This window comes from Podarcis muralis, chromosome 2, assembly GCF_964188315.1.
Source record: "Podarcis muralis chromosome 2, rPodMur119.hap1.1, whole genome shotgun sequence".
NCBI lineage: Eukaryota > Metazoa > Chordata > Lepidosauria > Squamata > Lacertidae > Podarcis > Podarcis muralis.
The window spans coordinates 113504403-113528963 of record NC_135656.1 but is presented as its reverse complement, the minus strand read 5'-3'; the positions used below and the strand labels follow the sequence as shown (position 1 = coordinate 113528963).

The 24561-nt window shown below is 48.2% G+C and overlaps 2 protein-coding genes across 6 annotated transcripts in view; one reads left to right on the top strand and one right to left on the bottom strand.

Annotated features, from left to right (window-relative positions):
- Nucleotides 1-2508, top strand: part of EGFL8 (EGF like domain multiple 8) — a 35493-nt gene extending 32985 nt beyond the window's left edge. The window contains exon 10 of the mRNA XM_028720466.2: nt 674-2508. Within this exon, the coding sequence (XP_028576299.1) occupies nt 674-723 (50 nt within the window). The 3' untranslated portion in view covers nt 724-2508. The remainder of the gene's footprint in view (nt 1-673) is intronic.
- A 2257-nt stretch (nt 2509-4765) lies between these two features.
- Nucleotides 4766-24561, bottom strand: part of AGPAT1 (1-acylglycerol-3-phosphate O-acyltransferase 1) — a 42499-nt gene continuing 22703 nt past the window's right edge. For 3 of the 5 annotated variants that reach the window (XM_028720479.2, XM_028720477.2, XM_028720476.2), the window contains exons 2-7: nt 17163-17352; nt 12356-12489; nt 9844-10019; nt 8716-8811; nt 6777-6849; nt 4766-5741 (exon numbers count right to left, since the gene is read on the bottom strand). In XM_028720479.2, coding sequence (XP_028576312.1) covers nt 5599-5741; nt 6777-6849; nt 8716-8811; nt 9844-10019; nt 12356-12489; nt 17163-17347 — 807 coding nt within the window. In that variant the 5' untranslated portion in view covers nt 17348-17352 and the 3' untranslated portion in view covers nt 4766-5598. Of the gene's footprint in view, nt 5742-6776; nt 6850-8715; nt 8812-9843; nt 10020-12355; nt 12490-15005; nt 15207-17162; nt 17353-22569; nt 22601-24561 lie in introns of those variants that run through there. The other 2 variants (XM_028720478.2, XM_028720480.2) reach the window with 2 other exon arrangements.

Genomic DNA, 24561 nt, shown 5'->3' with positions numbered 1-24561 from the left:
CCAAGTGAACTGGTCTGGAGGGCCGTGGGTGCCCCTCCCCCACGAGACCTGAGGCAATAGCAGGCTGGCTCAGGGGTGCGGAACGTTTTGCATTCTCCTCTGGGCAACTTTCCAAGGGTGGCATCAAACTCTTCAGAGTTTCAAGCAGCGTATTTCTCCCAGCCGTACCTGTAGATGCCTTGGGGACAAATTGGAACTTTCTGCAAGGAAACCAGATTTTTTGCATGCATCCCCCTGCTTCCTATTGGGCTAGGAAACGTTGCTTTCAGGCGCTTTGGCTGCTACAGCTCAATTCACCCCTCCATCCCACATCACCCCTGCAGATAATCGATTTTGCCTTGCTGGTGGGATGTGCAAGCTTCTCCACTTAATATTGGGAGCTGCCTTATAGCAATTCAGACCAGTCATCCACCTAGCTCATTACTGTCTACACTGGCTGGCAACAGCTCTCCCGGGTTTCAGAATGAGCTCTCCTATCTCCTCCCAGATGCCATGGAAATTGGGACCTTCTATGTTCAGATAATTATGCCCTTCCCCGACTATTGAAACTCTTAATTAAATAGCTGCCAACTATTTCTATGAACTGCCTTCCTAGAGGGAAGTTCGGGTGGTTTGGGGTCTCTTGCACTGTTCAAACCTCATTTTTTTCTCCTTCTGGGTTCCTTGCTCTCAGGTGCCTGTCAAAACGGTAAAAATGGCTTTGGCTACGACATTGCCCGGTGATGGCTGCGCCCTGGACTCGATTGATGGGAAACCAGCCCCCCACCACCACCTCCTGCACCCCACTCTGGGCTGGTGGGTACTGCTCTAGGAAACTCCAATTTAACATCTCCTCCCTGGGCACACTCCACTCATTACTTAAAAGCAAAATACGCACAGCAAGGGCTAGGCCTCTAACGGATTAACTAATGGAAGCAAGCTTATGAGTCGCACAGCATTCTTCTGGAACAATTCGAAGCGCGGCCACACAGAATTCTCGAGGCATTCACAGCCAATGCAAAAAAGAGAGGAAAATTCAGCACTTTTGATTTCAATGGGAGATTTACAATGAATTTCTATGCGTGTTGACTCATTTGCAAATCCTGCTGCAAGTAGTAGATTATTCCCAACTATGCAAAGGACAGCAATCTTAAGCAGGTGCTTAATGCCCCCACAGAAGTCAATGGTATTTAAAAGTGTTAGCGTCCGACTCATGCCAACTTTTAAGTAGCAATGTGGCCTGCCTGGGGTGTTCTTTATTTTCTTGCCTGAATTTTTCTGTGGTGAAGAGCACTCCTTTTTGTTTCTTGGAATGTGCCATCGCCATTTTCCAGTTTCTCCATCACCTTGTTTATCCTGGGCTGATCTCTCCACCACCGTCAGTCCAGAATTCAACAGGTAGAGCTCTCAACGCCTCTCAAACTCCTTCTTCTGAAATGCACCAAACTCCTAACAAGCTAATGATCATGTTCTGCACCACATTCCCTGCAACCCTGTACTTCTTCCAACCACACGTAAACAACGGAAGGCACTTATTTGCTTTTGAGATCTCGCTGTCCCTGCTAAGTTGGCTGCAGTGTTGTTGGACAACGCAACTCCCATCTTCACTTACCTCTCCCCCCCCCAATGGGGGTGTGGTGGGCATTGATGGAAATGGAAATCCAACATCTAGAAGACCACAGGTTATCCAGCTCTGGAACTAGGGAAAGATCTGCGTTCAATTCCTCTGCCTGGAAGCTCACCCTAAACCTATGAATGCTACCATTGAGCTCAGTATCCAACAGGGCAAGCTATGATAGCACCTTGCAGCATCTGAAAGAGGAATGGCTTTATTATGGCATAATCTTTCGCGGCGAAGCATAATCATTTTTTTTAAATCTTTGGCGATCACTTGTAGCCGAGTAAGATTGTCTTCCATGAACACGGTCTTAACAGTGAGTCCGTGACTGTGGAGGCCAATTCTGGACCCACACGTCCTTCCACAATGGGGACATATGTTTCCGGAAGTGAGTTGATCACGGTGAGGGTTTGCCAAGAGTGCCTTCCTCTTAGCATGTTTCTCCTTTTTGTCCTGAGTTTGTGCTTTTTCAAAGTCCATGACACCTTCGGTAAAGGCTGTTCGCCAATTGGAGCGCTCGCAGGCCAGTGTTTCCCAGTTGTCAGTGCTTATACAGCATTTTTAAAAGATTTGCCTCGAGAGTGTCTTTATAAACCTCTTTTGTTGTCCACCGGTATTTCGCTTTCCATTCTTTGGAAGATGACAATCAGGCATCTGAACATGACCAGTCCAACGAAAGTGTTGTTGAAGAATCATTGCTTCGACACGGGTGATCTTTGCTTCTTCCAGTACTCTGGCATTAGTTTGCTTGTCTTCCCAAGTGAATTTGGGGGTCGTGGGAACCTGACGCCGGGTTTCCCAGGGACAGCTCTCTGGGCAGGAGAATATTGTTCAAGCTGCACTTTTGACATAGTTAATTTCCTTTTATTAAAAAAACAAATAAATAAAAGGTCACTTATTAACTTCTTGAATGGTAGCAGTCCTGTTTGGAGAAAGATGCCATTTTAATTCCACAGAATCTCTTGTAAGATTCTGGTCCAGTTAATAACTGTTCGCTGGAATGAACTGCTGCAGCTGGATTTATTTGGGAATAAAATAATAGTAGTAGTTTTATTATTTATATGCCGCTTACCTGACTGAGTTGCCCCAGCCACTCTGGGCGGCTTCCAACAAAAAGACATTTAATAAAAAAAATCACACATTAAAAACCTCGCTAGACAGGGCTGCCTTCAGATGTCTCCTAAAAGTTTAGTTATTTATCTCTTTGACATCTGAGAAGAGGTCCCACAGGTGGGCACCACTACCGAGAAGGCCCTCTGCCTGGTTCCCTGTGACCTCACTTCTTGCAATAAGGGAACCGCCAAAAGGCCCTCAGAGCTGGACCTCAGTATCCGGGCAGAACGATGGGGGTGGAGACGCTCCTTCAGGTACAAAGGGTTGAAGCCCTGTATGTAAATATTAATGATAATATTATCCATGCATCTATCTAATCCCATTTTTAAAGCCATCCCAGTGTGTGACCATCACTACCTCCTGTGAGGGCAACCCCCCCCCCAGCTCTTTCCATAGTTTATCTGCAGGTAAATAGCTGCAATTCTGGTAACGCTTGCAGCAGATGCACAGAAAGGCTTCGCCTGCAGCTCAACCCCATCTCCGAAAAGATGCCAAAGGCAAAGGTTACAGGACCCCACCATCACACAAAAAACCCCACCTTTATCTGCTAGAGACACAGAGTGAGACGCGTTGCAATGGTGGGGGCTTGTTTGAGGGTCTTTATTAAAAGCAGGAAGGTCTTAGGAACATGGACTTGGTGATGCCCCTTTTGCCCGTCGCCCCCTCCCCACATCGACGCTCCCCCGACATCAACAGCCCCCCCGGAAGGGCATCTGGCGGGAGGGATAGGCAACTGGGTCTCCAACTGGGGAGAGGACAGAAATAAATCAAGGGGGGGGGGGAATTCCCCAAAGGCAGGAGAGGAGCAGAGGCAGCAGCCCCTCTTCCCCCCCATAGCAGGGAATATTTGGCAAAATCCCACCCACCCCACGAACAAGCGCACGCTCCCTGAAACGGCTCCCCAAGCACGCCTGCCCCCCACAATAGAGGGGTCTCTCATCCCAAAAGTATAGCCTCTCCCCAATCCTAATAGCCCACCCTCATAAAAAATATAGCTGCACACAGAAATCCACTCCAGTCCCAGGAAGCACGCACAGGAAGTGCATGCATCTGCCCCCAATTCGTCTCTCCTCCATCCCAGGCCTTATGGGGCACCAGCATGGCAACCTCCCAATCATCTGGACTACAACTCCCATCAGCCCCAGGGCTAGAGAGAACAGGTCCGGGAAAGGCTTTTCCCTCCGCCTTAGGCCTTGGAGTAGGCCAGGCAACGAGGTGCCCTCCAGCGGCTGCTGTACCCCAGCTCCCATCAGCCTCAGCCAGTGTGGCCCGTGGTGAAGGATGATGGGAATTGTAGTCCAGTAATAGCTGAAGGGTGCCGCATCAACTACCACCACCACAATTTAATTCCTGCTTGGCCCAATTGGCTAAAGGGCACCAGCCTCATGCCACTAGCCCCCTCCTCCATGTTGTGCACTCCTTCCCCCCCCCAAAAAAATTCGGCCTAGTGACCCCGCACCCAAACACTGGTTGCCCTTCCCCAATGCCCTGTCCCAAGACCTCAGCCTTCCTGCCATATTTTGCCACAGAGGGAGCACACACACGTACCTCCCCTCTGCCCATCTCCGAGACCAAAAAATGAGAGTTTGCAGCGCCCAATGCCTCCAAATGGAACCAGGAAAGCAGGCTGCCACGTTGACGCAGCTCGGATAAGGGCAGGCTTGCTTCCCCCTTCGCAGGGCAGTTAAAATATTTTAACCAACACAAAAGTAACAGGCCCAGGGAGGCTGTCAGGAAACGGGCGTCTTCTCACGTTCCTGCTCTCGTTTTTCCCCAAAGTAGCATCCCTAATTTCTGCCCCACATCAATTGGGTCAAGGGCTGGTCCCATAAACTGGGTTCCACAGGGTCAGCCCATATTATTTTAGCCCCCCACCTCCCCGTGAGACACACCGCAACCCCCCCCCTCCCCACAAAGCTGCTCTTTCGTTCCCTCGTTTCACCCACCGGGTGACTGAAAAGAGCCAATACAGAGTCACATTCTTTCTGTGTCCCCAGCCCCCCCACCCCGCCGCAGTTCCCCCATTCGCCGTGCCCCTTTCACAGAGGGAGGTAGTCTTGTCCACCGTTTTATTAGAGCTGCTGATCAGTCAGAGGCCTGGGTGGGTCGTAGTCCGCACAGCTCCCCTCCTTGGGGAGCTCTGGAGTGGTTGGTCGCCGCTTTGCTCCCACCGCAGGCAAGATGTAGCGGATCGATCAATCGTGCCCATTCCCTTATCTCACACGCAAACACATACACACACACCCCTTCGTGAAAGGCCAGCGGGGTGTTTGCAACCAGCTCGCAACCCGGCTTCACATTTTGCAGTGTTCGCACTCAGAACCTCCCCTGCGCCCATCTCGTCCCCCAGAGGAGCGCCGGGATGAATCTTCCCTCTGCAGCGTTTGAGGAGTGCTTCTGTTTATACGTTGCCTGTGGGTCAGCGCACAAAATGCCCCCTGCCCCCGGAACAGGGGGCTGGAGTGGTCCTGTCCGAGAAGCTCAAGCGAAACGGTTCACATCGACAGAAACGGTTGAGGGGAAGAAGACCTGGCGGGGAGAGGGCTGCGCCATCTACCTGGTTGTGGGAGGGGAGAATTCTGGTCCGAAAGGTGGAAGCGGGCGTGGCTGGGATCAACTCCGCCCCTGCGGCTCCTTGTGGGCGTGGCCAGGCGAAGCCCACCCCAGCTTGCAAATCTCCAGGTTTGGTTGTAGCGTGGGCCGCTCCCATCACCGCCTCTGCCATTCCTGGTCCCGGCTTGGCCGCTGGGGAGTTAACGCCGCCCTCTTCTGCCGTGGCCCCCGTCCCAGTGGGCGCAAAGCTGTTCCCAGTCCCCACCCCATAAGCTCCTCTCTCTCTGTCTCTCTCTAGGGCCGGATGTTGGGAGGGAGGAAGTAGTAAAAGGGGGTCACTGCGGGGCACCCAGCTCCACCGAGAGCCCCTCAAAGGCAATGAGCATGGCCTGGCGCACGCGATCTGTCAGTGCCGGCACGTCTTCAGCCACCAGCTCCCGCGTAGGCATGGGAGGCAGGATCTGGACCGTGCAGCGCCCTGCGCCGGAGGAGGAGGAGACGGAGGCAGTGGAAAGGGGCCGTGGTGATGTAGCCGGACCAGGTGGGGGGCAGAAAGGGAGAGAGAAGGAAAGAAAAAGAAAAGTGTTAAGTGTGCAGGCTGCAAAGAGGCAGGGCAGGAGGTATTTAATTACAGTCATTCCTCGGGTTGAATGTGCTTCGAGATGAGCGTGTTCAAGTTGCGCTCCGCGGCAACCTGGAAGTAATGGAGCGCGTTACTTCCGGGTTTCGCCACTTGCGCAGACGCTCAAAATGACGTCACGCGCATGCGCAGAAGTGCCGAAACGTGACCCGCAGACGCGCAAATGACGTCACGCGCATGCGCAGAAGTGCCGAAACGTGACCCGCAGACGCGCAAATGACATCACGCACATGCGCAGAAGTGCCGAAACGTGACCCGCAGACGCGCGGACACGTGTTACATTTGCTTCTAGATGCGAATGGGGCTCCGGAACAGATCCCGTTCGCATCTAGAGGCACCACTGTATTTTCATTTATTTGCCTGCTAATTTCATATTCCCACTTTCCTCCCAGGTCAGCTCACAACGTAAATTAAAACAGATACAGTGGATGCTCGGGTTGCAAACGTGATCCGTGCAGGATGCACGTTCGCAACCCGCAGCAGTGCGTCTGCGCACACGTGTGTTGCGATTCGGCTCTTCTGTGCATGCGTGACTGCTGAAACCCGGAAGTAACCTGTTCCAGTACTTCCGGGTTTCAGCGGTCCGTAACCTGAAAAAACGGAACCTGAAGCGTCTGTAACCCAAGGTATGACTGTACAACTAAAAATGTATGATTGCTTTACCTATTTTAACCCCCCCCCAGCTATGTAGCCCTATTGAAAGCAGCACTGAAATCACTCAAAGCCATTTAACCCCCAAAATTACATCACCCACCTTCAGAAGACCCTACCACAACAGCCAGTGAGTGGCCACAGGTTTGTCAGAACCAGCCTCGTCCCTGGGGATAAGGGAAGGGGGAAGGGAGGGAAAAGGAGCCAGACGGCTGGACTCACCCGTGGTGAAACGCCTTTCCTTCTTACTGTAGAAATCCCGATACGATGAGATCACAACTGGGATGATAGGAACCTGGAAAGGGGCAGGGAAGGGAGGAACAGCGTGAAGAAGACAAAAAGGGCTGTTAAAAAAAAAAAGGTGTCTAAGCATCTTTTAAAAGTTGTTTTGATTTGGTGGCTGTCGTGGTCTTTTGGGAAACAAATCCCAGAGTTTAGCTGTGTGCTGCATGAAAAGGGTTCCAGCATTATGAGAAAATCCTTCCTTCCTTTCTCCCTCCCTCCTTTTCCAGCTCTTTCTTCCCTCCTTCCTTCTTTCTGTCATGGTCTAGCCCAGGGGTCTGCAACCCGCAGCTCTGGAGCCGCATGTGGCTCTTTTACACCTTTGCCGCGGCTCCGGGGCGGATACTAGCGAAGGGAGGGGGCGCATTGTGCGCCCCGACACTCCCCACTGTGGTGGGCGCTGTACTGGCTGTGACGTCGCATGGGGCGGTGCGTGTGTTAGTCACGCACCGTCCCGACGTCACCTTCACGCCCGCCCGACCGCTACATTGTAAGGGGCATGTACGCTGGTCACTGCATTGAAAGGGGGCATGTACGCTGGTCACTGTTTTGAAGGGGAGTGAAGAACACACACACACACAAAGGTAACTTGTTAATTTAACGTTTATTTCTATGAGGAGGAGTAATTCTGAGGGGTCAAACAAAGAAATAATTTTAAAAAGTGACCAAAAAGTTATTTTTATAATGACGAGTTTTGCGGCTCCCAGTTTTTTTTCTTCGGAAACGGGTCCAAGTGGCTCTTTTTGTCTTAAAGGTTGCAGACCCCTGAATTAGCCTATTAAGGGCTTTGCAAGGACTGGAAAAAGTGCACCCGATTCTCTGAATAGTGCCATAGGAATGCTAAGTTTTTTGTTATGAAAACACACCTCTTTGCACTTTTTGACACCTGAGGTGCTTCACTGAATGGTGCCCACCTCTTTTCCGCCATCGACTCTGTTCCGTTCGACTTAGAGCAGTTTTGTTTTAGATCAGCACTGGTTTCCTCTGCTTTTATAACCATGCGCTGCATGGCTGAGATTCCTGCGTTGCAGGGGGTTGGACTCTGCAATTCTATAAAATGAAAGGACTCTGCCTCTGAAACCCGGGATACCCACGGACAGTCCGTTTAGGCCAGTGTTTCCCAAACTTGGGTCTCCCGCTGTTTATGGACTACAATTCCCATCATCCCTGACCACTGGCCTTGCTAGCCAGGGATAATGGGAGCTGTAGTCCAAAAACAGTTGCGAGACCCAAGCTTGGGACACCCTGCTTTAGGCAATACAGAGTCAGGCAGACCAATATTCTGACTCTTTCTAAGACACCTTTCTTTGGTTTAACAAAAATAAAAGCAGCGCTCCTGGTTCATGCTTTGCATACATCTTCCTGCTAATCTTTGGTGTAGTGGTTAAGAGCGGTAGTCTCGTAATCTGGTGAACCGGGTTCGCGTCTCCGCTCCTCCACATGGAGCTGCTGGGTGACCTTGGGCCAGTCACACTTCTTTGAAGTCTCTCAGCCCCACTCACCTCACAGAGTGTTTGTTGTGGGGGAGGAAGGGAAAGGAGAATGTTAGCCGCTTTGAGACTCCTTAAAGGGAGTGAAAGGCAGGATATCAAGTCCAAACTACAAAACAGCCCTGCGAAGTACAATTATCCCTGTTGGGCGAGGTCAAGGCCGAAAGAGGAAGGGGTGTGGCAGAGACGCGCTTGGCAAGTCAGTGGCAGAGGAGAGACTTGGAGGTGGCTTCCTGGCTCTTAACCTGCTGCTCTGCAACCTTAACAAGACACACACTATGTGCGTTGGGCTCAGAGGTCACCCCGCCGGATTTCAGAGGCCAAAACCGCACAGGGGGTTGCAGCTCGAGTCACCCCCACGACTAAGTAAAGAGGAAAGGACTCCCTACCTGGGCTTGCACAGCCAAATGGAAGGCACCCCGCTTGAAGGGCAGCATGGAGCCGTTGTGGTTCCTGGTGCCCTCGGGGAACACCCAGACCCGAACCTGCAGGGGGGTCAGAGGAGAAAAGGAAGGAGCATAAGTAGCTGCAGGCTCCACAAATACAGCTAAAGGGGTTCCTTTCTGTGCCCTCCATTCCCCAAGCCGAAAAAGCTTTCCCCAGTGGCTGCTAGAGACCCAGCACAAGAACCCACCATAAGAAGAGCCCGGCCTGGATCCGGCCCAGGATATGTTTCCCAAGCAGAAGCACATGGGCAGAACATCCCTCCACTGTCGTTTGGGTCCCAGAAACTAGTATCTGGAGCTACACTGCCTCTAAAAACGGACAATCCGTTCGGCCAAATAGATGTCGCAATCCACACACTCCGCCCTGCGGCGGCGGCGATTTAGCAGACGGCTAAATCGGCGCAGAGCAAATCCAAAAAGCCCTTCTCTGTGGAGAGAGCTTGAGGCCGGTTTGTTTTCCTACAAAAGCGTCTCCCTCCGCCTTGTGCACTCCAAGATGGTGTGTTCCACCCACTGAGGAGACAGTACCAGTACAGTGGTACCTTGGTTCTCAAACTTAATCCGTTCCAGGAGTTCGAAACCATTCGAAAACCAAAGCGCGGCTTTCAATTGGCTGCAGGAGCTACCTGCACTCAAGCAGAAGCCGCGGCGGAGATTCGGCTTCCGAAAAACATTCGCAAACTGGAACACTTACCTCCAGGTTTGGGGCGTTCGGGGGCCAATTTGTTCAACAACTAAGCCGTTCAGGAACCAAGGAACCACTGTGATTAAGAGCCGAACGCTACAATGGCAAACTTCCCTCTCTCCCACTCTCTGCCCAAAAGGGCTGTACCAGCAAGTTAGCATTTAAGCAAGGTGGGAAAGTCCAAGAGGCCAGCACCCAGGCGCACGCCCTTGTGAATTTTGGGGGAAACAATCAATATTAGCTCTCTTGCTGCATCCTGTACACCCAGCCACGACACAGACACAATCCCACTTCACAATCCCTTCCTCCTACCCCCCCGTGCCTCCAGATCCCCCACGATTCCCCAAAATGTAGGCAGCCCCGCCTCCCATTCCAGCAACACTCACATCCTCACACAGCATGGTTTGCGCCGTCTCCGCCATGACACTAATGGCGTCGTCGGTTTTCTTGCGGTTGATGAAGATGATGCCCCCTAGCCAGCACGCCAGTCCCACCGTGCCCATGTACATCAGCTCCTTCTTGGCGATTGGCACACACCGGTCGGGCAAGACTTCCATCATCCCTGCAGGGCGGGGCAGCGGAGAGGGAGGAAAGCGGGAAGGTTAGCCACGGCAACAGATCAAGGCCGCCCAGCCCACTATGTGCCAGAACACCGGTCAGGGGGCGACCATGCCCTGGTGGCACAGTAAAGGCCCAGCCAGAGTACACCAGAGGTGGGGAATCTGTGGCAATTTGTATCTTATTGACTACAACTCCCATCGTCCCTGACCACTGGGCCATGCTGCCTGGAGGCTGTTGGGAGCCTCAGAACCTTCTGCAGGGACACAGCTTCCCCACTGGGATGTAAAAGCAAATTTTTAAAAACGTTTTCGCACTTCCTGGACTCCGTTCCTGTGCAAAATTCTTTCTAAAAAGGTCAACCAAAATTTGAGGCAGCCAATGCAGTCCCCTCTGGATGTAGTTTGACTCTCAGCAGACGGCGGCCAAAAGGAACAGGAGTTATGGTTCAGTCACATCTGGAGGGTTGGGCTATCCCAGACTAGATTACTTTTGATAATCAGGCCTGATTATCGTCTTCCAAAGCAACTCCTCTATTCCGAACTTAAAAATGGAAAGCGTAATGCTGGTGGTCAACAAAAAAGGTTCAAGGACTCTCTCAAGGCAAATCTAAAAAACCCCAACAACTGGGAAACACTGGCCTGTGAGCGCTCCAGTTGGAGAACAGCCTTTACCAAAGGTGTCATGGGCTTGGAAGACGCTCAAACTCAGGACGCAGGGGAGAAACATGCTAAGAGGAAGGCATGCTTGGCAAACCCTCACCGTGATCAACTACCGCCCGGAAACCAATGTCCCCACTGTGGAAGGACGTGTGGATCCAGAATTGGCCTCCATAGTTACTTACGGACTCACTGTTAAAACCGTGTTTATGGCAGACAATCTTACTCGGCTATGAGTGATCGCCAAAGAAGAAGACTTTTGAAGATGCCTTCCCAGCTCTGCAAATCAGGTGTGGGGAACGTTTGGCTCCCCAGAGGTTTTTGGGTTGCCAACTGCCACCATCCTTGGCTGCAGGCCACGCTTACTGGGGCTGATGGGAGTTGTTGTAGTTTAGCATGAGACTTTGAACTGCAGGGTCGCAGGTTCGAGCCCCATGTTGGTCAAAAGATTCCTGCACTGCGGGGGGGGGGGGGGGCGGGTTGGGCTAGGTCAATGCTTTTTTTCCTAAAAAAATGTTTAGGGGTACTCTCATTTTCCTTCTCATATTGAAATACTGCCCCTCAATGAGGGCAAACTTTATGGCTTATGTGTGTGGTACGGAAGCTGTACCACCCAGGACAGGATGGGGTTGTGCAGAGTTGTTAAGGCAGCAGAGAGCATTGTTGGCTGCCCACTCTCCACCTTAGAGCAGATTTATGCCACAAGGTGCCATAGGAAGGCACTGGACATAGTAAAAGATCCATTGCATCCTGGTCACTGTCTCTTCGAGCTCCTGCCGTCGGGACGGAGATACAGGACGATGAAGACAAGAACGAGCCGTCTTAAGAACAGCTTCTTCTCCAGAGTGATCTCGGCCCTGAATGGGAAGCCTGGACTTTGAAAGTCATCTAATCTTCCTTGCTGTACTATACTGTATTGTTTTAATTAGTGTTTTTATGGAGCAGTCAAGTAATTTCGTTGTCCCCGAGAGGGGGCAATGACAATAAAGATATTATATTATTATTATTATTATTATTATTATTATTATTATTATTATTAAACTTAGATGCACAAAATGTTTATGGGTATGCGTCCCCCCAGGAAAAAAGCACTGGGCTAGGTGAAGCTCATGGTCACTTCCAACCTTACAATTCTTTGAACATATAGGGGTCCAAAGTCTCCCCGCACCTGCTTAGAAACCAACGTAAGGGGACCCCTGACCATTAGGTCCAGTCATGGCTGACTCTGGGGTTGTGGCACTCATCTCGCTTTATTGGACGAGGGAGCCAGCGTACAGCTTCCGGGTCATGTGGCCAGCATGACTAAGCCGCTTCTGGCAAACCAGAGCAGCCCATGGAAACGCCGTTTACCCTCCCGCCAGAGCGGTACCTATTTATCTACTTGCACTTTGGCATGCTTTCGAACTGCTAGGTTGGCAGGAGCAGGGACCGAGCAATGGGAGCTCACCCCGTCGCGGGGATTCGAACCGCCGACCTTCCGATCGGCAAGTTCTAGGTTTTGTGGTTTAACCCACAGCGTCACCCGTGTCCCTGGAAACCAATGAAGATTGCTTTAAAGTGGGCAGGAACTCTTAATAATTTGGTGGTATGGTAAAATGGACTGACGGAAGAGGCCACGAGGGGTTTTCTACTCACATTCTGGCCACCTACCCAGACCCCCTTCCCCCCTGCCCAGGCGTACCAAGCAAGTCAAGCGAGCTCTGATGGTTGGACACGATCACATAAGGCTGCTTGATGTTGAAGTTCTCTGTCCCCCGCACATCAATCTTGATCCCGTACAGGTATTTCACATGTAGCATCATGGACCGGATTATCCTGGAGATGGAAAAGAGGAGAAACTTGTTCACCTGCGACTTCCGCACCTCACTGCACCGCAGTCGCTGATGACGACAACAACAGTTTGCCATCTTCCCTTCTGCAAGGTTTACCTAGTGGCTTCATTATACAGTGGCACCTTGGTTTTCGAACATAATCTGTTCCAGAAGTCCGTTTGACTACTGAAACGTTCAAAAACCAAGGCGTGGCTTCCGATTGGCGCAGTAGCCGACAGCAGCACCGGACGTTCGGCTTCCAACAAACATTCGAAAACAGGAATACTTCTGGGTTTCGGGAGCCAAAATGTTCGAGAAACAATGCATTTGAGAACCAAGGTTCCACTGTATATTTTTAGGTGCCAGGCAAAAACATTCCTCTCCAACTGGTCTTTTGGCTGATTAATTTGCCACAACCTTTTAAATACCTTTGTGGGAGCGCGGGTTACTGTTTTGTTGCTGTTGTTTAGCTATTTATTTGTGTTTTTATCTTGTGAACTGCCCTGAGATCTTTTAATGAAGGGTGGTGTAAATATCAAAATAAATACAAATAAAAATAAAATAATAAGCTGTCAGTCATAAATAATTTTTGAGGCACTGAGGTGTCTGGAGTGCTCATGCTCCCTCTAGAGGCCAGTGTTGTTCAATGCAGCTTTCAGTTTTCAAAATACCAAAGCAGCGAGAAGTTGTTTTTATTGCTTTTGTTGGCTCTCCTCTTTCTACCGATACAGTAAAGGTAAAGTCCACAGGAGGCCAACCTGCATATAACCATGTAAGAAGCAGCTGCCACAAGACATTTTGCTGCCTCAGGTGAAGTCCAAAGATGCCTCCCTGTGGCATTCCACTAACCTAAAAGATCGCCTCATCCCCTACTACGCAGTCTCAGATATGTATGTTGAAAATCAATCAATGCGTTCCTATGGAGACCGTCCGGGGACAGAGGGGAAGCGCCGCGCGCCTTCCCCTCTGTCCCCGGACCTGTTTTAAAGCAAGGGAAGGGGCAGCGGGGAGAATCGCTTCTCCCCGTTGCCGCCCCTTGGTTCAAAAGGGGTCCGGGGACAGAGGGGAAGGCGCACGCGCCTTCTCCTCTGTCCCCGGAGATTGTGGGGCTGGCAACGGGGAGAAGCGATCTTCTCTCCGCCGCCCCTTGCTTCAAAAGAGGTCCGGGGACAGCGGGGAAGACGCGCTGCGCTTCCCCGCTAACCCCGGAGCTTGCGGGGCAAGCTTCGTTTTGCGAAGCAAGCCCATAGGGAAATGCGTCTTGCGAAGCGGCTAAGAAAACGAAAAACTCCTTCGTCTAGCGAGTTTTTCGTCTTCCGAGGCGTTCGTCTTGCGGGGTACCACTGTATTTTTAAAAATCTCGAAGCTTCCTTGGAGGTATTTAAGCAGAGGTTGGATGGCCCTCTGTCATGGATGCTTTGGCTGAAATTCCTGCATTCAAGGGGGGTGGGCTAGATGACCCCTGGGTCCCTTCCAACTCGTGATTCTATGAAAACTGCCAAATCTGCCCCTAAGACTCGCCTTCAGTCCTTAAGCCGCACTGCTAGCTAAAACCAAGCCACAGGTCCATTCCGTTCAGAGCAAAATTCCAGGAGGCCAAATGTCAGCGGTGGGCAGGGCCAGAGACAAAAGTTGGCAAATAAAATTAATGCGAAATTTACCTTTGTGCAGTAGGCTAGTTTACCCTGTTCTATCCTTAATCTAAGGAAAGAAGAGGCATTGTCAGAGTCTGTGGGGACATTCCGGCTAGGCCAAAAGCTATCAAGGAAGGGTGCAGAGCAGAACCGCATTAAACTGATTTTATCTATAGATAATCCAGAAACAATGGAAACGTTTAAATGATTATTTATGTAGACAAAGATTAAATGTAAGGTATTGGTTGTGTTTAGAATAGATTTATGAACGATTTAGAAAACTTATTGATTAGAATATTTGTATGAGATTGTATGGGGGAAATACGGAATAACAGATACAATGTTGCTTAAAATGTATATAGGAAGTGCAGTGTAAGCGATGGAAGTCAATCAATGAAATTTTATTATTGAGATATTTGTAGAATAAATTTGGAAGAAATTCTTCCAACTTTTCTTCTTTTCCTTATTTTTTCTTTTTCTTTTCTTCCTTTTTTCTTTTCTGTTCTTTTTTATATATGTGTACTTATCTGAAATATGTATGTATGTATGTATGTATGTATGTATGTATGTATGTATGTGTTTGCAGTATTTTGCTTGTATTTTGTAATCATTATGTTAAATAAAATAAATAAATAAATAAATAACTGATTTTATCTATAGATACTCGTAATGGGAAAAGCTTAAACTGCAAATAAAACTCAGTTCTAGAGAGTAACACAAATAAGGCAGGAATTATTCTTTACAAAGCGCAAGGAGATAACAAGTGTCAGTATTGTTCTTACTAGTTCAAGCAGCACAAAGAACTATAATTTCTACATAGCAACATACTGAGATGGGGGCTATTCTGTCGTGAATTTCCTCGTTCAAATACATTACAAAATCACACCATTCAGATCCAGATGTTTCACCCCTCCCATTGCAAGAATCTGCTGACAATGTTTCAGAAAGGAGGGGGCGGATTTTGCTCATTGCTGCTTCCGCTCCAGCCAGACTTCAAAGGGAGTCTGAGTGTTATCTGTATATAGATAAGCAGCTGTAACACTCAATCAGTCCAGCGTCTCTGATTAGTCGTGAGTTTATGCAGTAGCTGTAGAGAATAAAAGAAGTTATACTTCATTGTTTGTGTGGTTCATACTCTGCTGTGCTCCGCTGACTTTTGGAGCTGAGTTTGGCGCTCACAGCTCTGAGTTGTGAGTCCACAGCACTTAGACCTGCTTCTCTGCAGTGGAAGGTTTCTGGAAGTGCTTTCCCAGCTCGCGTGGCCCAGTCAGGGCAGAAGAGGTTGAGCCCAGTCGTTGGCACTGGCTCAAAGGCGAAGCTGACACACACACACCCCCCAGCCGCCCTGTCCTCTTAAAATTTATTCCCAAGCTTTTCAACCAAAGCTACATCCCAAACCTTTTTAACATGTGTTTTATTCTGTGTTTGTATTGGTTACAGGTTTGTATTTTGGCGACATGGTTTTTCCCAGATTGCATACCCCTTAAGAGGTTTTTAAAACATTAAGCGGTTCATAAATGCTTTCGGAATAAATCGCTCAGAGATGTACCAGTAGAACCCAATTTACCTTCTGCCCATCCCTCCTCCAAAGTATCGTCGTACAAATATGAAAAATGCTCTGTGTAACTTAAGTCACATTATACAGAGATACCAAAGTTATGGAAACTGAAACGAATAGCCGCTTGGAGCTCTTTGACATGCAGAGTGTACATCGTACAACGTGTGAATCTGGTTAGAGAGTAGACGTCGCTTGTTGAAATCACACACAGAGTAGAGTAAGAAAATAGCTTTATTCTGGGAATAAATCAGAACGTGGATAGAAAAGTGTTCTAGCTCTAACCTAACTAATCGAAGACAAAAGGAGCCAGGCCTGCTTCTCTGTTTTCCGATGATAGATTCAAGGTGACCTCTCACCTGGAGGTCTGAGGAGGAAGCGTTAGAAAGTTGTAAACAGGATGCAACCTAAGACATAGCCGTCTGAATTTTTAAAAGGACAGGGAGGCCAGAAAATAGGTCAGAGGCTACATAAAATCAAAGCGTTGGAAGGGACCGAACGAGTCATCTAATCGGTTTCCTGCCCACAGCCGTCCCTGGGCAGTCTCGAACCACCAACCTTCCGGTTAACAGGCACAGGGATAGTCTGGGAGTCTGGAGGTCCATTGCTCTGCCTGCCTTAAAGGTAAAGGGACCCTGACCATTAGGTCCAGTCGTGACCAACTCTGGGGTTGCGGCACTCATCTTGCTTTACTGGCCAAGGGAGCCGGCGTACAGCTTCCGGGTCATGTGGCCAGCATGACTAAGCCGCTTCTGGTGAACCAGAGCAGCGCACGGAAACGCCGTTTACCTTCCCACCGGAGCGGTACCTATTTATCTACTTGCACTTTGACGTGCTTTCGATCTGCTAGGTTGGCAGGAGCTGGGATCAAGCAACGGGAGCTCACCCCGTCGCGGAGATTCGAACCACCAACCTTCTGATTGGCAAGTCCTAGGCTCTGTGGTTTAACCCACAGCGCCACCTGCGTCCCATCTGCCTGCCTTAACCCCATGCAAAAAAACTTTCTCTTTTCTTCTTAAGTTTTAATTTATACTTTTCAAGTCTATACAATTCATTAGTTTTGCAATCAATTTAACATTTCTGAGTTGGACTTCCTTCCCCCTCTTCCTCCTCTCTCAGCAAGCAGAGTCATGCCCAATCTTCCAACAAAAGATTTACGAGTCGTCCCGTCCCGTCCCCCCCGGCCAAACACAACAATGGCTGCACCCACCATTGCGCTGGCTTTGTGAACATCCCGCCAGCACAGGGACTTCCTTTGGCATGGAAGAACAATGTTCCCCAAGCCTCTGTCCCCCATGGGCCCCCTAAATCTGTTCTAGGGGGTTCCCCCCAAAAAAACACACTCTGGAGCAGATTTGGGGAAGGTGGAAGGGAACAGGGGGAGTCCCACTGCACGAATGAAACTCCTTGCTCTCGCAGAATGAGATAACTGAATACCTTCCAAAGAGCCTAATACACACAAACAAACAAACAAACTCTTGTACTTACTTCATATTCTCCACGTTGCGCCCACGGACTGCGCAAATAGGGATGACGATGACGGCCAGGAAGAGGATGTAGCTGTTGTAGAATGCCATCTTGCAGAAGTACTTGAAGGTGGCACTCCATTCGTAGAGAAGCGGGACCACCACCAGGAACAAAATGAGGAGCCCCTGGCCCAGCGAAATCTCCATTGTCCCTGCAGGGGGGAGGGAAAGAGTTAACTCCGTTTCTATTTCAGCAGCCATTTTAAAGCCATTCTTCCATTTTATAGCTTGCTTTTCATTGGGTTTTGTTTTATTTGTTATTTGTTACACTTATCATACACTGCTGAGAGACGGCTGCAATTAAGCAGCATATAAATTTTCGTAATATTGATGCACCGCTTGATCATTGTTGTTGTTGTTGCTGTTGTTTTTAAAAAAACCCTCAAGGAAGCTTTCAAAAAGACACGACAAATTAAATTAACAGCAATTCAAAACTGTCAAAAAGTTAGCATAGCAATAGACTGAAATGGATTAAAACTCATAGATTAAAATGGTCAAACCAAACATCATTAATAGATATTTTGGATTCTTGTAAGCACTGCATGCCAAACACAACCCGCTAAAAGCAGTCTCTACAAAAATGTATATCTATAACAAAATCATGAAATTAAGTTATAGCATACGTCTCCACCCCCATCGTTCTACCCGGACACTGAGGTCCAGCACCGAGGGCCTTCTGGCGGTTCCCTCACTGCGAGAAGCCAAGTTACAGGGATCCAGGCAGAGGGCCTTCTTGGTAGTGGCGCCCGCCCTGTGGAACGCCCTCCCACCAGATGTCAAAGAGAACAACAACTACCAGACTTTTAGAAGACATCTGAAGGCAGCCCTGTTTCGGGAGGCTTTTAACGTTTGATGTAGTACAGTATTTTAATATTTTTGTTGGAAGCCGCCCAGAGTGGCTAGGGAAGCCCAGCCAGATGGGCGGGGTATAAATAATAAATTATTATTATTATAAGAATACATAAAAATTCATAACACTGTGTTTGTTTCACTTCTCGGGTTGGCACGGCCGTCGGTTGGGATATGGGGATTGGCCAAAGACGTTCAAGTGAGCTCATAGCTGCACCGAGAGAAGTCTTGAACTAGGGACTCCCAGCACCTCGTGTGTGATCATGACTCCGATATACCCTTCTGCATCTTCACTGCCTAAGCCTGGTGCATGGCAAAGCGAACTACAGCTAGAAGGCACCATTCCCCACTCAGAGTAGACCTATAAGCCCCCCTTGAATGGGCAGACTTTTGCTGTGCTGTCAAACCATCAAAATTCTGCCTTGAGGCCACCCAAAGTCGGCACCCAGAGATCTTCTCTGATAAGCAAGTGTGGCAGGTTCCTTAATTTACACCATTTTGCAAGCTTCTGTCCTAAGACTGCAGGAGTAGGATGTTTTTATGCAGCTCCTTGCAAATACAAGAAGAAGAGGAGTTTGGATTTGATATCCCGCTTTATCACTACCCGAAGGAGTCTCAAAGCGGCTAACATTCTCCTTTTTTCTCTTCCTCCCGCACAACAAACACTCTGTGAGGTGAGTGAGGCTGAGAGACTTCAGACCAGCCAAGCATACTAGGACTCAATTTCTTGACTTTAAGAAAGCCGACTTCATAAAACTTAGGGAAGTGCTGGGTGAGATCCCATGGACAGTAATACTAAAAGGAAAGGGAGTTCATGATGGCTGGGAGTTTGTTAAGAGGGAGATAGTAAAAGCACAACTTCAGGCAATACCAATGAGACGGAAACATGGAAGGTGCCTAAAGAAGCCAGGGTGGCTATCTAAAGAACTTTTAACTGAGTTAAGATTAAAAAAGGATGTGTACAAAAAATGGAAAAGGGGGGAAACCACCAAAGAGGAATTCAAACAAATAGCCAGCACGTGTAGACACAAAGTCAGAAAAGCTAAAGCACAAAATGAACTCAGGCTTGCTAGAGAGGTTAAAAGCAACAAAAAAGGCTTTTATGGGTATGTTCGTAGCAAAAGGAAGAACAAAGAAACCGTGGGGTCACTCAGAGGAGAAGATGGTGAAATGCAAACAGGGGACACAGAAAGGGCTGAACTCCTCAATGCTTTCTTTGCCTCAGTCTTCTCCGATAAAGAAAACAATGCCCGACCTGAAGAATTTGGAGCAAATGATTCAGCAGAGGAAACACAACCCAGAATAACTAAGGAGATAGTACAAGAATACTTGGCTAGTCTAGATGTATTCAAGTCTCCAGGGCCAGATGAACTGCATCCAAGAGTATTAAAAGAACTGGCAGATGTGATCTCAGAACCACTGGCAGTCATCTTTGAGAATTCCTGGAGAACAGGCGAAGTCCCAGCAGACTGGAGGAGGGCAAATGTTGTCCCTATTTTCAAAAAGGGGAAAAGAGAGGACCCAAATAATTACCACCCAGTCAGTCTGACATCAATACCAGGGAAGATTCTGGAGCAGATCATTAAGCAAACATTCTGTGAGCACCTAGAAAGGAATGCTGTGGTCACCAATAGTCAGCATGGATTTCTGAAAAATAAGTCATGCCAGACTAACCTGATCTCGTTTTTTGACAGAATTACAAGCCTGGTAGATGAAGGGAACGCAGTTGATGTAGCCTACCTTGATTTCAGCAAGGCATTCGACAAGGTGCCCCATGATATTCTTGTAAAGAAGCTGGTAAAATGCAGTCTTGACTATGCTACCACTCAGTGGATTTGTAACTGGCTGACTGACCGAACCCAAAGGGTGCTCATCAATGGTTCCTCTTCATCCTGGAGAAGAGTGACTAGTGGGGTGCCACAGGGTTCTGTCTTGGGCCCGTTCTTATTCAACATCTTCATCAAAAACTTGGATGATGGACTCAAGGGCATCCTGATCAAATTTGCAGATGACACCAAACTGGGAGGGGTGGCTAACACCCCAGAGGACAGGATCACACTTCAAAACGACCTTGACAGATTAGAGAACTGGGCCAAAACAAACAAGATGAACTTTAACAGGGAGAAATGTAAAGTATTGCACTTGGGCAAAAAAAATGAGAGGCACAAATACAAGATGGGTGACACCTGGCTTGAGAGCAGTACATGTGAAAAGGATCTAGGAGTCTTGGTTGACCACAAACTTGACATGAGCCAACAGTGTGACGCGGCAGCTAAAAAAGCCAATGCAGTTCTGGGCTGCATCAATAGGAGTATAGCATCTAGATCAAGGGAAGTAATAGTGCCACTGTATTCTGCTCTGGTCAGACCTCACCTGGAGTACTGTGTCCAGTTCTGGGCACCACAGTTCAAGAAGGACACTGACAAACTGGAACGTGTCCAGAGGAGGGCAACCAACATGGTCAAAGGCCTGGAAACGATAACTTATGAGGAACGGCTAAGGGAGCTGGGCATGTTTAGCCTGGAGAAGAGGAGGTTAAGGGGTGATATGATAGCCATGTTCAAATATATAAAAGGATGTCACATAGAGGAGGGAGAAAGGCTGTTTTCTGCTGCTCCAGAGAAGCGGACACGGAGCAATGGATCCAAACTACAAGAAAGAAGATTCCACCTAAACATTAGGAAGAACTTCCTGACAGTAAGAGCTGTCCGACAGTGGAATTTGCTGCCAAGGAGTGTGGTGGAGTCTCCTTCTTTGGAGGTCTTTAAGCAGAGGCTTGACAACCATATGTCAGGAGTGCTCTGATGGTGTTTCCTGCTTGGCAGGGGCCACCTCCCCACAGAGGGGTACCTGGCAACTTGGTACCCCTTGCACCTTGGTAATACAGCTATCGGTGAATGTTATAGAAACACTGCTAATCCTAGCTTTCAACACAGAAGATGTCTATTTTTAGGGGGGGGGATTTCTTCGGTTTTAAATTGTTGTAGCCTATTTCTGCCATTGCTTAGTAATTTGTTTCCACGAACAAGCATTCTTCAAGTTATGCCTGAAGGCAGAGAGCCTTCTCGGTAGTGGCGCCCGCCCTGTGGAACGCCCTCCCATCAGATGTCAAGGAACTATCCGACTTTTAGAAGACATCTGAAGACAGCCCTGTGTCAGAAAGTTTTTAATGTTTGATGTTTTATTGTGCTTTTAATTTTCTATTTGGAACTGTCCAGAGTGGCTGAGGAAACCCAGCCAGATAGGCGGGGTATAAATAATAAATGATGATGATGATGATGATGAAAAAGATCTCAAGGCTATTTCATACTGTCATGAGCATTATTTTTTATTAAATTTGAATACTGCCCTTCATCTGTCAATCTCAGGGCGGTTCACACCATACTAACAGAAGATAAAAACATAAAATGCATAATAAAAACAAGAACAAACCAAACCAATAACCGCCCACCCTTGCCCCTCCACAGTTTTTCCCTTATTCATTTGAGGCGGGGGGGGGGGGGTAGTATAGGGAGCCAAAAGGAGCTAAACAATCTCAAAACACAAACCAAACCAAAGTAATAATTAAACACAAACACCGCTTAAAAGATTTCAAATCAAATTGGTGATGGGGGGAAATACAATTCGATTCATGCAAAATGCATACATATTAGGTCAGTTTCTTCAAAACCAAACATTTCCCTAAATAAGTGGCTAAACAAGTGACTGTCACAAGACCCTATAAGCGGACACACTGAGATTAGTATAGCAATGGCACAGGGTATACAGTTAAACTTTTGTATTTTATTTCATACAATCATATAGCTGGAGGGGACACCAAGGGTCATCTAGTCCAACCCCTGCAATGCAGGAATCTTTTTGGGCCCAAACACATGATTAAGAGTCTCGGGTTCAATTAAGTAAGTAAGTAAGTAAGTAAGTAAGTAAATAAATAAATAAATAAGCAAGCTGGGCTCAGGATGCCTAACATCAGTAAAATTACAGTAAAAACATAATGGGGTGTGGGGACCCAATTTAAAATACAGTGGCACCTCAGGTTAAGAACTTAATTCGTTCTGGAGGTCCGTTCTTAACCTGAAACTGTTCTTTACCTGAAGCACCACTTTAGCTAATGGGGCCTCCTGCTGCTGCCGCGCCACCGGAGCAAGATTTCTGTTCGTACCCTGAAGCAAAGTTCTTAACCCGAGGTACTATTTCTGGCTTAGCAGAGTCTGTAACCTGAAGCGTATGTAACCCGAGGTACCACTGTACAGGTTAAAATGCAATTTAAAATGCAGCCTCATTTTAAAAGTAGCCCATAGATCAAAACCATAAGGGGAGGGAAACATAAGGGTCAGACTGAGTCCAAACCAAAGGCCAGGCGGAACAGCTCTGTCTTGCAGGCCCTGAGGAAAGATGTCAAGTCCCGCAGGGCCCTAGTCTCTTGTGACAGAGCGTTCCACCAAGTCGGGGCCAGCACTGAAAAGGCCCTTTCCGGAGCTACCCCTTCCTCCAAGGAGCTTAAGTTCATCCTCACGTACCTGAATGGCACCACATGGCTTAAGAAAAACGTCTCTTCCCCACCGGAAGGAACTGCAACTCCCCACTCCGACTCAGGCAGGTGAGGAAATGAATACCTGTATATAGGACGGGGGATCCGGTCTGATCAAAGAGAATGAACCTTCTGACCAACTGGAATAAGAGGAGGAGCCGCCTCTGGCTTTTAGATTCCAGGTGGGCAGGACCAGGCAATAATAATAGTAATAATAATAGGCTTTGCCTGGAGACTTCGCTTCTGGCAGAAGCTCAGGTCCCGGCATTATCCTGGGAGGAACAGAGGCTTCATCAGAGGGGACAGGAGTTCAGTGTCATTTGTCTTGGGTAACCAAGCTGGAAACCTGCCCCAGCAAGATCCCAGCATGCCAAAGGCATGCCAAAGGCGAAGTGGGAATGGGGAGAGGAAGAGATAAGAAAGGGGGGGGGGGAATACACACATTGGGATGGAATGTAGGAAACAGATTCCTGCTTCATGCCAGAGATAGTGAGATTTCCAACTTATCCCCTCCAGCCCAGAGGCGGCATTTGAAGCTGTAGCTTCCAGCACAGAGCTGCCGCTTGAAAGAGTTGGCAGAACTTTATGGCAGAAACGTGGAAATATTTGGTTGGTTAACCAAAGGATAAAAAAATAAATAAATAAGGCAGTGGCGAGGATGAGCATTAAGGACACTGTAATTTCTCTTTGAAAACGAAGATCTAGCGCCGCACAAACAATTTGAAATATAATAAATAAATAAATAAATAAATAAATAAATAAATAAAATATAATAATAATAATAATAATAATAATAATAATAATAATAATTTAATTTATACTCCGCCCACCTGGCTAGGTTTCCCCAGCCACTCTGGGCGGCTTCCAACAAAATATTAAAAATACAATAAAACACCAGACATTAAAAAAACTTCCCTAAACAGGGCTTTGTAGCATTTTGCAGTGCAAACTTCGCGTTTTGCAGCCGCCACTCCTCCCAAAAAACACCCCCAGCAACTGATATATCAAACTGGGTTTTATATTTAACACCCAAAACCCCAAAATGATCTGAATTGCTCCAAACCGGGGCCAAAGTTTTGTAATAGTTTTGCAGAACAAACCCCACATTTTTGCAGCACGCCACAACCTGAGCAACGGGTAGATCACACTTGATTCTGAATGGGAAAATGGTGAGCATTCATCAACTTTTTCCTCCGATGAGTCCGAAGACAACAAGGAGGAGGATGAATGCTTTAGGAGCTGGAAGGGAGCCCAAAGGTCATCTAGTCACAAAGAAATTTGCGATCGCATTTCCTACTTAAGCATACACTGGGATTTCACCAGACCATGTTTCCCAGTAGTGATGTATGGAAGTGAGAGCTGGACCATAAAGAAGGCTGATCGCCGAAGAATTGATGCTTTTGAATTATGGTGCTGGAGGAGACTCTTGGACTGCAAGAAGATCAAACGCATCCATTCTGAAGGAAATCAGCCCCGAGTGCTCACTGGAAGGACAGATCGTGAAGCTGAGGCTCCAATACTTTGGCCACCTCATGAGAAGAGAAGACTCCCTGGAAAAGACCCTGATGTTGGGAAAGATTGAGGGCACAAGGAGAAGGGGAGGACAGAGGACGAGATGGTTGGATAGTGTTCTCGGAGCTACCAGCATGAGTTTGACCAAACTGTGGGAGGCAGTGGAAGACAGAAGTGCCTGGCGTGCTCTGGTCCATGGGGTCACGAAGAGTTGGACACGACTAAACGACTAAACAACAACAAATTAGTGCCTGGAGAATAAGGGCTTGGTCCTTTCCTACTGAAGGAAACAAGAAGAGAATAAAATGTTTTACCTACAGAGACAACCAGAGTGGGGACGCACAAACCTCAGTCAGGCGAAACCTACACGCTCTTGGGAAATGGCAACAGAGACACACTGAGCCCATGTCTAGGGGACAGCGGCAAACGCATGTGCCTTTGATTCAGTCTCACATATCTTCTGTGGAAC